The following is a 13,718-nucleotide window of genomic DNA, read 5'->3' as shown; positions in this document are numbered from 1 at the left end:
TCAGAAGGAGGACCATAAAGTGTCCCATTCACCTGGTGGGTGGGTCCTGGGCCTGTGTGTCCCCCAGGATGTCCCTCTCTCATGTTTTGTTTGGACAGAGGGTTCAGTAGCCAAGAGGACCAGTTGGAGACCCCTGGCCTAGTCCGCGTTGTTCAGAGCAGGCCAGGCGCAGAGAGGGGCAGAGCCGGCTGTCACACAGCCTGGGGCGCGGAGCTGGAATGGGGAGTTGGGTCTCCCCCGGCCGGCACTCTCCTCCTCACCCAGCTGTCCTGCCTCTGCTGGTCCCTGAGGCAGGGGTTGCGCTGTGTGTGCAGATGAGGAAACTGAGGGTCCCACAGGAGACACTGTCACCCAGCTAAGAAATGGCAAAGTGAAGCTTTGAAAGTCCCCGAGAAGCCACTGGCCCCTCACTGTGGCCAGGCTGGTGGGTAGGGAGGCTGGGGGAACTCCCCAGGGGGCGGCAGGCATGACTCCGGGCCTTGGTCCGTGCTCTGCCAGGACATTTTCTCAGAGGTCGTGGGCCGGAAGCGACAGCGGTCAGGACCCAACAGGGGAGCCAAGAGGCGGAGGGAGGAGGCCCGGCAGCGGGACCAGGAATTCTACATCCCCTACCGGCCCAAGGACTTTGACAGCGAGCGGGGGTGAGTGGCTGGCTGGGTCCTGGGTGGGGCAGGCGGGTCTGCTGGGTCCCATCAATCCAATTATGTCTCCCACTCTCCCTCTGCAGCCTGAGCATCAGCGGGGAAGGGGGAGCCTTCGAGCAGCAGGCGGCTGGCGCTGTCCTGGACCTGATGGGGGATGAAGCCCAGAACCTGATGAGGGGCCAGCAGCAGCTCAAGTGGTGAGTGATCGAGTGAGCCGCCCCTCCATGCTTGGGGTGAGTGAGCAAGTGAGCCGCCCCTCCAGGCCCAGGGTGAGCAAGTGAGCCGCCCCTCCATGCCAGCAGGCAGGGTGAGCTCCCTGAGGTCCTCACTCCCATCTGATCCTGCACAGCGCGGATTATGGCCTGGCTGTCCCCCATGTGACCACTCACAGCGGGTGTGATGGCCCCTGGCTGTGCTGTCCTCTTGATTTGATCACACACCACAGAGATCTTGACCCCGTCTATTCTTTTTGCTGGCAAGTCTTTCTAGACAGGGCTCAGGACCCATTCGTTCAGGACTCTAGCATCTAGAGAATGTATGTGACTCAACCCAGGGTCACAGCTGGGAACCGGGAGGGGATTGGAAACCCTCCAGGAGGCCCTTGTCCCTGAGCCAGGCCCCAGTGCTGGCGGCAGTCCTCTGACCGCCACACTCCCTTTTGAGACCTGGACTGCAGGGAGAGGTGAGGAGGGATAGGGAAGAAGCCTTTATTGAGCGCCAACTGCATGCCAGACGTGGCTGCACTGCTTTCCTTTAATGCTCCAACAACCTGACAAGAGGGTCGGGTGAGGAGACAGGCCCCGAGCGGCAGCAGGCACTCCAAGCGTTTCCCTCCACGGCAGCCGTCCCAACTCCCTCTCCTGCAGGGACCGTAAGAAGAAGCGGTTTGTGGGACAGTCAGGACAGGAAGACAAGAAGAAGATTAAGACAGAGAGCGGCCGCTACATCAGCAGCTCCTACAAGCGAGACCTGTATCCTGACGGGCGTGGCTGGAGAGGGGCGGGGCCGAGCAGCTTCAGCAGCAGCAGCTTCAATTAAGTGGAACCTGGGGGCGGGGTCGAGGAGGAGGGGGCGGGGCTGAGCGGCTTCAGCAGCCGCATCTCCAATAGGTGGGACCTGGTGCTGGGGGCGGGGTCGAGCAGCTTCAGCAGCAGCATCTCCAACTAGTGGGACCTGTGCTGGGGGCGGGGCCCAGCGGCTTCAGCAGCAGCATCTCCAATAAGTGGGGCCTGTGCTGGGGGCGGGACCGAGCAGCTTCAGCTGCGGCTGAGATAACGGATCTCTGTCTGCTGGGGCAGTGTGGGGAGGAGCCTTCTCCCATCCCAGGGGCTTCACGCAGCTTCCTTAACGAGGTTTCCCAGCTATCAGAAGTGGAAACAGAAACAGAAAATTGATGATCGTGACTCGGACGAAGAAGGGGCATCTGACCGGCGAGGCCCAGAGCGAAGAGGTGGGAAGCGAGGCCGTGGCCAAGGTGAGAGCCAGGGTGGGGAGTGTGGGTGCACAGGTAGGCAGAGCAGGTATGGTCAGATTAGGGTAACGCTGAGGCATAGGTGCAGGGGCTACTGCAGAGCCCCAGAGCTGGGTGTGTGGGGGTATGCTGCCAAAACCGTGGGTCCCTCCATGATCCCCCCACCCAACCCCCACCCCCACAGGTTCCCCCTTCCTACTGTCCCAGCCTCTGATGGTCACGAGCACCGCCTGACAGGTGCTGGGAAGCACCATGCCCCTCAGGTGCCTTGTCCCTGACCCCCTTCCACTTCACAGATGAAGCCACAGGGATAACTTCTGGTAGATGCCCTGTTCACCTAATTAAGCCGATTGTCTAAAATCCTAGAGAACTCGGGAGGTGGAACCTTGTGCGAATGCTGCTACGTGGGCCATTTTCACCTGCAAAAATGGCATTTGCATGTGGTTCAACCTGACAGAGTGAGCATGAATTGATTCCCTGTGGCATCCTCAGGAGTGACGTTCGTTTTAGCAATGCTATGGGGAAGTTCATGTCACCAAAGACGCAGTCAGAAGCAGCTTTGGTTCCGGGAGGAGGCGATCACAGGGGATGTTGAGGAAGATACTTCCTTGAAATGTGGGTTGGCAAGTGGTACATTTGGTCATCTGAGGACTTGGACCTCTTTGATCTGGCCTGGGTCCCTCAGCCAGTAACAGGCTAAGGTGGATTTGAAGCCGTCTCTGTCTGCCAGAGCCTGTGCTTAAGGGCTGTTGTCAGGGAGGGGCTCCCACTTGTGGGTGCAGGCAGGCTCTGTCCTGGAAGGCCACACGTGACCTGGGAGGCAAGGTGACTGCGAATACCCATTTTACAGGCCGGGAAACAGGTGCCTTATGAGGGCTATGACTGAACCTGGGTCACCCAGCTGCCCAAGGCTCCCACCTGGAGCCTTCCCTGGGGAGAGGGGAGTTTGGGACCATGTCCTGGGTCTCTCTCAGATGGTCTTAGCACCTGCTTGTGTCCCTCCACCTCCTGGGGCTGTCACTGCCTCCCCGGGTGTCTCTGTGAGCCTGCGTGCATTTGCCTGGGCCTGTTCTCTGTGGCTCCTCCCTCTCCAGCTCTCCCATCTGTGGGAGTGTCTCCTTGTCAGCATGGCTGGGTGGGGACCACCCACACCTCACTTCTCAGCCTGTTTTTAACCTGGGTGAAACAGCAGCTTTTGCTGCGAGCAGTGCCGTGCAGTGGGCGTGCAGGGGCTGGGGAGACGGGGGCGACCTGTGGGCTTTGGGAGAAAGCAGCTGTTCTTCCTTTGCTGTCCTCATTGGAGGTGATAGGTCCTGCGAGGCACCCTGGCTCCACTGGAGACAGCTGGGACCACCCTAATGGTCATCCCTCTAGGAGCCCTGGGGAGGCTGCTGTTATGAATGGGGAGGAGGAGGACGAGGACACAGGGCTTAGTGGGAGCCAGGGAGGGTGGTGCTTGCCTCCTGGAGAACTAGAAGAATGGACTACGTGATGCCCACCTGTCGGGCTGGGGCAGGGTTGCTGACCTCTGCTGCTGCTGCTTTGCTGTGTGATCTCAGATAAGTCCCTCTCCCTCTCTGGCCTTCTCCGATTCCTCTCCCACCTAAAGGAAGGTTTATCTACACTCTTTTTTCATCTAACAAGCCTAGAGCATGGTGTCCATGGAGACAGAGGCTGAGGTCTGTATCGGTTACTATGGGGGGCCTCAGAGCCTGGCATGCAATAGGTGTGCTGTGGAGACATACGCTCCTTGGTTGGAGAATTTTTAATAGTAACAGTCATGCCCAAAAGGCTCTCACTATGGGACAGGCCTTGAAATTCTGAGCACTTTGCACCATGGAAATGCATTTACTCTTCACCCATGAGGGAGGTGCTATGATTTATAATTCACAGATGGGGAAACTGAGGCACAGAGCCGTTAACTTCTTGCCCAGGGTCCAAGAGGTCACAGCTGGGATTTGAACCCCAGCCGTTCTGGCTCCATGTTATTGACCACTCCATGAGGCTGCCTAAAACTTTATTAGCCACCTACTGTGCACAGACACTGGGTCACAGCAATAAGCACAGAACAGGAGTAGGGACAGGGGAGGAGTCTGCGAGCTTCTGAGAGGAGGGGATCTTGGGAGTGATCCCAACAGCTGAGCTCCCTGAATCCCTGTCCCGGCAGGTGCATCCCGGCCCCACGCCCCAGGCACCCCTGCAGGCCGTGTCCGCCCGGAACTCAAGACCAAGCAGCAGATCCTGAAGCAGCGGCGCCGGGCCCAGAAGCTGCGCTTCCTGCAGCGTGGTGGCCTCAAGCAGCTCTCTGCCCGCAACCGCCGCCGCGTCCAGGAGCTGCAGCAGGGCGCCTTCGGCCGGGGTGCCCGCTCCAAGAAGGGCAAGATGCGGAAGAGGATGTGAGGACCAGGACCCAGCCCCTTGGCTCCTTGATTGGCCTTAGGGTGGGCATCAGAAGACGTTCCCGTGCACCACTGTGTGCCTGGCCCTGTGCTGGGCACTAGGGGCACTCCCTGCAGGAGCCATCATCCGTGAAAAGGAGCACTGTATGGCCACAGAAGGGCAGCAGCTGCGTCAGCCTAAGACAGAGACATTTGAGCAGGGCCTTGAAGGGTGTGGAGGAGTTCGCCAGCAAAGCCAGGCAGGCCAAGACCTGAGTTGGCAACTCAGCTGCTGCTGCTTCCATGTGTTCTGGGTTCAGAGGTCATGGCTGCACCGGTCAGAGCCCTGAGTGCCTCAGGGTTTGGCGATGGAATTTTTAATGTAATAAATCTTTATTGAGCACTGCTGGTGGCCAGGAGTGCAGTCTACTTGGGGAGTTGGAATGGAGAGACCCGGGTACTAAAATCCCAGCTAACGTAGCAGAGGAGTTGCGGGTCTCCCGAGGGCGAGTTCTCCTGCCTTGTCCATTTAGCGATGAGGAAAGTGAAGCTCAGAGCACAAGCCGGGTGCCAGAGGTGGGAGTTGGTCCCCCTTCCTCCCACTGGACATGGTCGCAGCTGGGAGTGGGCTGGGGGAGGGGAACAGGATGTGCAGCCCAGGGGGCAAGGGCACAGCTGCTCCCCTCTGGCTATGAAGAGGTTAACGCAGCCCCTCCACACCTGGAGGTCAGAACCTGGCCTGCCCTCTGTCTTCTCGACACCCACCCCGTTTGAGATTCTGAGACGGTCAAGGGCAGCCCCAGCAGCTGGATTCTCAGGCTGGGCCCCTCATCTGGCAGAGTCCATAGTGGAGGGGCCTTGGTGATCTCTCATCTAGCATGGACCCTGTTCTGAGACCTGACAAAGAGCTTTTTTCATGCCCCAACCACCCTGGCAGGGAGGGCCTGGTCTGATCTCATTTTAGAGGCAGTTGCCCCACACAGCCCCTTGACCTTCCCATCACCTCCTCATCAGGGCCTGCATTTATGGACTGCTTGCTATGTGCCCCTCATGGCAGGCCCACAGCACTCTGAACAGGCACAGCCCTCCCATCTTCTCAATGAAGAAACGGATTCAGGAAGAGTCACTCAGTTCACACCCCATTGGAAATGTGGGCCCTCCTATCTCAGGGTCTCTCGGGCGTCCCCTCTCCCGCTGCTCACCTGGGTCAGGGCTAGGAGGCAGGGGCCGCAGGCTCAGCCTGACCCAGGCCGGCCAGCATGGCGGAGAGGTCCTGCATGAACAGCTTCACCTGGGGGGGCCCAACACGAAGTCACATCCCAGCCCCAGAGTCACTGTCCAGCCCCCACCCCTCAACACTCGGGGAGGCCGAAAGGCAGGGCGGGGACTGGAGACCCTCTCATTAAAAGAACAGCAATGATGGTGGTTCCCAGAGGTGGTGACTGAGATCCTAAGCCGTTCTGGGTTTTGAAAGCCTTGGGCCAACCTTCCCAACTGCCGTGTGAGCAGACACCTTCACAGCTTCCTCGCTGCTGTCACCTGCACTATCCAGTTAGTATTTTCATTTACATCAATCAGCTTTATTTACTTGTAACTGGATCAGTCACATTCATTGGTTTGTGACCTACTCTTATCTCCGCGGGTGGCTCTCCTTTTGTTTTAATTAACTTCTTTATGAATATGAACTTAATAAATACCATGGATCCGTTGTAAAAACTAGAAGTTGAGGGTGAACCATCTGTGGGCTCCGCCTCATATTCATCACCGTATCAACAGCTGAGATGGAAACTTTTTATCTCCACCAAAAATGGAAAAAAATAGTTACCCCTTGTCATAACTAGGGGGCAACTGGAAAAATAATGAAAATGCAATGAACAAATGAAGCTGTTACTGCATTCTGGCAGCCGCAGGACAGTGTGAGTCCCAGGCCTGGAGGCCAGGGAGTGTTAGGGGAGGTGGGAAAAGGCATAATGTCCCTCCATGGGGTCTTTCTCCTTGACAGGGGTAGAGAGTTGATTTTGAAAAGAGATGGTCTGGTCCTAGTGCAGTGGTGTTTACAACTAATTAATTACAACCGGTTACAGATTTTGTTTCTTCTTAATTTCCACTACTCCAGTTGGACTAAAAGAAAAGGCACTGACTTTTGCCTGTTTACATCAAGCCTGTGTTTCTGCTAGTCTCATGTGCCACAAGGTAACCAGGTAACAGGCCAGGCTTGGAAGAACAGTGGCATTGATGCATCCAACCAATTAGGAGGGGCGAAGCGGATTCCCAGGACCCAGATCTTGGCATTCGGTTGGAATCCTGGCCATTGGGCAGAACAGGAATGGGAATCGGTTGGGGAAAAGGTGGGTTGCCTCCCTTTGTAGCAGGACGAGCTGAAGACAAAACTCCTCAGACACCAGATTAACACAAAACTCCTCAGACACCGGATTAAAGAAGGAAGAGGTTTTTATTCGGCTGGGAGCATTGGCAGACTCACGTCTTAAGAGCCGAGCTCCCGGCCGAATAAAAACCTCTTCCTTCTTTAATCCGGTGTCTGAGGAGTTTTGTCTATGGCTCGTCCTGCTACACCTTTACTTTGCCTCCACTTCTCAAAGGGGCCATGCTTTGGGTATACCCACTAGAAACAAAAGAAGTGTTTGAAGTCTGAAATCTCCCTCCATTGTAAACCTATGTCACGCTGGGTGTGGTGGCTCACACCTGTAATCCTAGCACTTTGGGAGGCTGAGGCGGGAGGATAACTTGAGGTTGGGAGTTCGAGACCAGCCTGGCCAACATGGTGAAACCTTAGCTCTACTAAAAATACAAAATGAGCCGGGTGTCGTGGTGTGTGCCTGTAATCCTAACTACTTGAGAGGCTGAGGCAGGAGAATCGCCAGGAGGCAGAGGTTGCAGTGAGCCGAGATCGTGTCACTGCACTCCAGCCTAAGTGACAGAGCTAGACTCTGTCTCAAAAAAAAAAAAAAAAAAAAAAGCCTATGTCACATTCTACACCGCACAACTCAGCCTAACCCCACCCTCACCCTCCCTGCGGAAGCTGAGGCTTCTCTGTGCAGGAAGCAGGGAGCCAGAGGGCCAGAGATTAATAAAGAGCGAGTCTGGACCTTATGATTTTTTACAGGTGTTGACACGTGTGGGCTGTTGGATCCTGCGAGAAAAGAGGGACTCAGCACAAACCCTGGCCTTCCTGGTAGAGGGAGGGCATTGAGACCAGCCACTTTTTGTTTTCTTTTTGAGATGGAGTCTAGCTTTGTCGCAGAGAGGGGCATGGCTTTCTTCTGGCCACTGTCAGAGCCAAGATGCACCGAGGAATCCATCCTAGACCAGGTGCCTGCCTGGCGATCGAGCCACGGCTGGGGCAAGGGCTCTGACCTTAGAGGGCCATGCTTAACCCAGAGAAGGTGTCACTAACTGTGGGGTTTTAGGTACCTCATTTTTCCAAAGAGGGAGTGTTTGGGGGCTGGAGGTGCCATAAAGAGGGGCTCTCACGTGCTCTAGCTGTCCCTCCGTGTCCTCAATGTCCAGGGTGGGAGGCTGCCCCTGATGCTGGCACACTAGCTGGAACAGGTTGAGCACGGCCATCCTGCTGCGTCCCAGGAGCAGAGTCTTCTCCGCTGCTGTGTTCTGAATCTGAATCCACTTGGATTCCTGGAGAACACCCGCCCCACTCCCAATTATGGCAACTGGCCCGAGGCGGGCTGCCCCCTCTTCCCAGCCACTTTTTTTTTTTTTTTTCTTTTTGAGATGGAGTCTATCTTTGTCGCCCAGGCTGGAGTGCAGTGGCCTGATCTCAGCTCACTGCAACGGCCGGCTCCCAGAGCCTAGCGATTCTCCTCCTTCAGCCTCCCGAGTAGCTGGGACTACAGGCGCCCGCCAGTGGACCTGGCTAATTTTTGTATTTTTAGTAGAGACACGGTTTCACCATGTTGGCCAGGCTGGTCTCGAACTCATGATCAGAGGTGATCCGCCCCTCTCGGCCTCCCAAAGTGTTGGGATTACAGGCATGAGCCACCGCGCCCGGCATTCTTCCCATCCACCTCTGCCAGTCAGGCAGTCAGGTGCTCTCGGGAGAGGGGTGCAGGAGCCTCATGCCGGCGGATGGGGCGGGGCCTCATGCCCGAAAGGGCTCGGTGATGCCTGAGATTCCTCTCCTTAGTGCAGCGGACCCTCTGGGGTAAGCATTGCCCCATCGGTCCTCATCAGCCCTGGCGCTCCTCCCCGCCCGGCTGTGGAAGCCTGGGGTCCGGAGCGCCCCCCACCTAGGGCGGGCCGTACCCACTGCAGCGTACGCTCCCTGGCAGCCTCCAGGCGCTCCTGCAGCTGTGCCCGCCGCTGGCCCTGTGAGAGCACCTCGTCCGGCCAGGCGTCCCGCAGCTGTTGCAGCCGCGCTCGCGCCGCCTCCAGCTCCGCGAGCCGCTCGCGCTCCCTGAGCCTCAGCGCCGCCTGCGTCTCAGCCAGGCCGTCGAAGCGCGCCACCAGCTCCGGGACCTCTTGGAACTAGAGTCGGGGGCGGGGAAGGGACTCACATGGGCCTGCAGTCCCTTACCCTCTCCATCCCACCTGGCCGCCGGCGTTCCTTATTATTGGAATAATCTTTCTGGAAAGTGACTTAAATGTCAACCTCCATTTGTTAGAGACAAGGTCTCGCTCTGTCACCTGGGCTGGAGTGCAGTGGCGCGATCATAGCTCACTATCATCTTGAACTCCTGGGCTCAAGCGATCCTCCCATCTCCGCTCCAAAGTAGCTGGGACTATAGTCACACGCCACCACGCCCGGCTAATTTTTTGTAGAGACAGGTGTCACTCTATGTTACCCAGATTGGTCTCGAACTCCTGGCTTCAAGCAATCCTCCCGCCTTGGCCTCCCAAAGTGTTGGGATTACAGGCGTGAGCCACCGCGCCCGGCCAGAGTTAGCTTTCTGAATCTTCAGTTCTCCTATCTGTAAAATGGGGTTGACAGTTGACAATAACAGGACTCACTTCACTGGACTTTGGGGAGGATTCAAGAACAAAACGTGGGCGGTGGCTCACACCTGTAATCCCAGCACTTTGGGAGCCGAGGTGGCAGGATGGCTTGAGCCCAGGAGTTCGAAACCAGCCTGGGCAACATAGCGAGACCACCGTCTCTACTAAACATAATAATTAAAAAAAAATAGCTAGGGGTGGTGGCGTGCGCCTGTGGTCCCAGCTACTTGGGGGGCAGAGGCAGGAGGATCCCTTGAGCCCAGGAAGTCGAGGCTGCAGTGAGCCATGATCGCGCCAATGCACTCCAGCCTGGTGACAAAGCGAGACACTGTCTCAAAAAAAACTCCAAAAGTAACAACCACAAAAACCAAAGCGTATTCCTGGCATACAGTGAGCGCTCCACAAGTGATAGTTCTCGGCATGCATGCCAAGAACTCCAGTAGCTCAGCGCGCCAGTAGTTCACCAGTCCGAAGCCGTCCCTGAGCCACTCAGCGCCACGCGGTGGCGCCGAGCTCCCAGCCTCCTGCCCGGGACTCACCCCGGGCAGCAGCTCCAGCGCTTGCTCCAGCAGGCGCGCGCAGGGCTCCAGGCGCTTAAGCCGGCGCTGCAGCCGCGCGCGTTCCCGTCGTAGCTCCTCGAGCTGGGTCCGCAGACGCAGCGCCTCCGCCTCCCGCCCGCCCGCCTGGTGCCGCTCCTCCGCCGCCCTCCGCAACGCGCGATTGCGCCGGGCCTCGGAGTCCTGGGGAGTACGGTGGGGGAGAAGGCGACCTTCAGGACTCAGGAGCTGGCGGGGAGTTCGGCACCTCCATCCTGCCCTGACATTCGCTCGCAAAACCAGGGGCGGACGGCAGGCCTGGCTCGGAAGCTGGCTCTTCACCCCACTCCCCCGCCCGCTTTTTTTTTTTAATCGGTTGCTTCAGGCAGTGCGTGTGTGTTTCCTACCGTTTCCTTTTGCATGACGAAAACCACTACTTTTCTTTTTGTTACCTCCCGGGCCCCGGGAGGGTGTGAGCTGCTACCCATAGGCCCCGCCTCCCCCCCAGGAGGCTCCACCTACCTGCAAAAACTTGTCAAAGCGGATGAACGATCCCTTTAGCTCCCGCTCCTTTTGTTCCAGCTGTTCCCAACGCTGTTTCAGGGCTGCCATCTTGGTGCGGAACACCTGGGGGTAAGGAGTGGGTTGTCTGTGTGGGTTTGGGGGTCCGGGTCCTCCCATGCTCTCAGGTTCACACCTAACCCCTTCCACCTGTTGTCCCTGATCTGTGGCTGCTCCCTGCTCAACCCGTCCGTGGCTCCCATCACCCAGGGATGAAGCCCAAACACCCTCCTCCAGCCCTCGAATGCCAGTGTCCCTGCCCTTCCCTCAGGCCTCATCTTACCCTCTCTCCTCCCATACTCTGTGTTCCAGCCACTCAACCACCTGTGTTTGGTTCTTGCCTTCCATCCAGTCTTTGTGTATGGTTTTCCTCTGCCTGTTTTTCCTTCCTCATCTCTTTCGCCTTTGCTGGATAAGCCGACTTGCCCTTCAGCAATCCCCCAAGACATCACTTCCTCCAGGAAGCCCTCCTTGACCACCCCCATGGGGAGGTAGGGACTTCTGGGCTTCCACAGCCCCTGCCCAGTGCTTCTTCCTTGTAGCAGTCACTACCTGAACACTTATCTGTTTTCCTCTCTAGACTGTGAGCCCCACAAGGGCAGGGACCATTGTAAGACCGCCAGGTCTTAATGCAGTGCCCAGCACATGCTCAATGCACACAAATTTATTTGCTCCAACAACTGGTCTCATTTGATCCCCATTTGACGATGAAGAAATCAAGGCTTGGAGTGGTAAAATGACTTGTCTCAGACCTTGTCACTAATAAATTGGCTCCATCACTTCCCATCCACCGGCTCACCACCTCATTACAGTAGTGGGGGCTCACCTCCTTCTGGGCCTGCAGGGCCTGGTCTGCATCTATCAGCTCTTGCCTCTTCTCCAGGAGACGCAGCACTGGTGGGACGTAATCCTCAGCCTGCTCTGGCAGCTTTCTGAAGAGGCTCAAGTAGGAGGTGGGGGTGAAGGAAGCATGTTTCAGGGCCCCACATCTCACCACTGTGTCTGGAGTGCCCCATTAGCCACCTGCTGGCTGTTTAATTTTTTTTTTTTTTTTTTGAGACTTGTTTTTGGGTCTAGCTTTGTCACCCAGGCTGGAGTGCGGTGGTATAATCATCATAGCTCACTCCTGGGCTTAAGCGATCCTCCCATCTTGTCTCTTGAGTAGCTGGGACTGCAGGCGTGTGCCACCACACCCGGCTAATTTTTATTTTTTTATTTTTGTAAAGATGAGGTCTTGCTTTATTGCCCAGGCTGGTCTTGAACTCGTGAACTCAAGCAATCCTCCCGCTTCAGCCTCCCAAAGTGTTGGGATTACAGGCATAAGCCACCACATCTGGTTGAATTATTATTATTATTATTATTATATATTTTTTGAGATGGAGTCTTGCTCTGTCATTCAGGCTGGAGTGCAGTGGCACGATCTTGGCTCACTGCAACCTCCCGCCTTCCAGGTTCAAGCAATTCTCCTGCCTCAGCCTCCCAAGTAGTTGGGATTACAGGCGCACGCCACCATGCCCAGCTAATTTTTGTATTTTTAGTAGAGACGGAGTTTCACCATGTTGGCCAGGCTGGTCTCGAACTCCTGACCTCATGTGATCTGCCCGCCTTGGCATCCCAAAGTACTGGGATTACAAGTGTAAGCCACCACACCGGGTTGAATTCTTTATTCATTGAACAAATTGTCCTGAGCACCTACTCTGGGCCAGACACCCTTGTAGGCACTGGGGGTGCAGCTGTGAACAGGACAGACAAAAATCCCTGTTCCCTCGTGAGCTTGCATTCTTCTGGGAGCCACAGAAAATCAAGCTAATAAATAATAATAATAATGATAATAATAATAATAATAATAAAAGAATGCCAGGACATGGTAGGCACTGAGATGAAAAATTAAGTGGACTAAAGGAATCTTTCAACAGGGAGGAGGTAGCATCTGAGCAGAGACCTGGAGGAGAAGAGGGAGCAAGCCACGTGGACATCTCCAGGGAACAGATTCTAGGACCCTGGTGTGGCTAGGGTGGCTGCAGAGGAGGGAGGGAGGAGGAAAAAGATAGGAATTGGGAGCAGGGAGGAGCTGAGAATCCAACTGCGGTGGGCCATGGTGAGTGGAGACTTTGGCCTTGACTCTAAGTGAAGTGGGAGCGGAGGGGGTGTTTTGGGCAGAGGAGGGGTCCTTCTGGCTGCTGTGAGGAGCAAGGACAGTGGGCAGCTGCAGGAGACCAGTGGTGGGGCCATGGGATATTCCAGAGATAGTGTGGTTCTGAGCAGGGCAGCAGTGGCGGGAGGTGAGAGCAGAACTGATGGAGTGGGGAGGGGAGTGAGAAAGGGGTCAGAGGTGACCCCAGGAGCCAGAAGGATGTTACTGCAAGGGCAGGCCGCAGGAGAGCAGATCGGGTGGGGGAGACCAGCTCCCTACTATGGCCAAGCCCGAGATGCCTGAGACCTCTGCAGGGAGAGGCCCAGGAGGCAGTGGGGTTCTGGAGTCCAGCACCCCGGGAGAAAGGGAGGGCAGAAAGAATGACTAATGTGTAATCAGCAAGGCTTTCCCAGCCGTGGTCCAGGAGAAAACCCCCCTCCCCATTTTACAGATGCTGATACTGAGGTTGGGACTTGAGGCCATGCTGCTGAACACGAAGGAGGCACAGAACAAGCTTCCTCTGTTCCTCCTGAAAATGCAGTTTTGGGGGTGGATTGGGGAGCAGGATTTCATAGAATAATTCCTTCCCAGCTTGGTTTGAATGATTTAATCTCAGCCGGATATCAGCTAGGGGTGGGGGATCAGGAACGATCCCTGAGACCATGGTGATGCCTCGGTTTCTCCCTGAGCCTCAGTTTCCTCCTCTGTGAAGTGGGGACAATAACCCCACTATGATCTGCCCAAAGCCAGGACCCAGGAGGTGAGGAAGAAGGGATGGGCCAGCCCACGCACTCCCGCCCTCCTTCTAGCCCTCCCTCCCTCTACGTCCCACTCACGTAGACAGTTTCTCTTGCAAAGCCAGTCGGAAATATTCCTCCCAGGGCACCGCCATCCTTCTGGCAGTTGCCCCAGCTTTCTTTCCACCAGCTGGAGTTTTGCACAAGCCTAGGAGACCCTAGGGGTTCTGTGGAGCGTGGTGTGGAAGCCTGCTCAGCTCTCCTGAGAAGGCAGCCACCAGCAGGCTCT

At 56.4% G+C, this 13,718-nt stretch overlaps 2 protein-coding genes across 5 annotated transcripts in view; one reads left to right on the top strand and one right to left on the bottom strand.

Annotated features, from left to right (window-relative positions):
- The window catches only part of DDX54 (DEAD-box helicase 54), a 26,591-nt gene extending 21,692 nt beyond the window's left edge, over positions 1-4,899 (top strand). For 2 of the 4 annotated variants that reach the window (XM_054443760.2, XM_054443761.2), the window contains exons 16-20: positions 499-641; positions 728-841; positions 1,511-1,615; positions 2,006-2,118; positions 4,283-4,899. In XM_054443760.2, coding sequence (XP_054299735.1) covers positions 499-641; positions 728-841; positions 1,511-1,615; positions 2,006-2,118; positions 4,283-4,515 — 708 coding nt within the window. In that variant the 3' untranslated portion in view covers positions 4,516-4,899. Of the gene's footprint in view, positions 1-498; positions 642-727; positions 842-1,510; positions 1,616-2,005 lie in introns of all 4 variants that reach the window. The other 2 variants (XM_063647119.1, XM_063647118.1) reach the window with 1 other exon arrangement.
- CFAP73 (cilia and flagella associated protein 73) lies at positions 4,354-13,718 on the bottom strand. Its single transcript, XM_054443763.2, has 8 exons — positions 13,529-13,718; positions 11,385-11,490; positions 10,520-10,624; positions 10,001-10,201; positions 8,772-8,993; positions 7,986-8,144; positions 5,696-5,784; positions 4,354-4,691 (listed from the first exon to the last, which is right to left on the bottom strand). Exons 1-7 carry the CDS (start codon positions 13,582-13,584, stop codon positions 5,707-5,709), a joined length of 927 nt encoding a protein of 308 aa, XP_054299738.1. The 5' UTR covers positions 13,585-13,718; the 3' UTR covers positions 4,354-4,691; positions 5,696-5,706.

The sequence above is a fragment of the Pongo pygmaeus genome, chromosome 10 (assembly GCF_028885625.2).
Source record: "Pongo pygmaeus isolate AG05252 chromosome 10, NHGRI_mPonPyg2-v2.0_pri, whole genome shotgun sequence".
Taxonomy (NCBI): domain Eukaryota; kingdom Metazoa; phylum Chordata; class Mammalia; order Primates; family Hominidae; genus Pongo; species Pongo pygmaeus.
The sequence above is the reverse complement of the archived record's forward strand: the minus strand, read 5'-3'. Positions and strand labels throughout refer to the sequence as shown.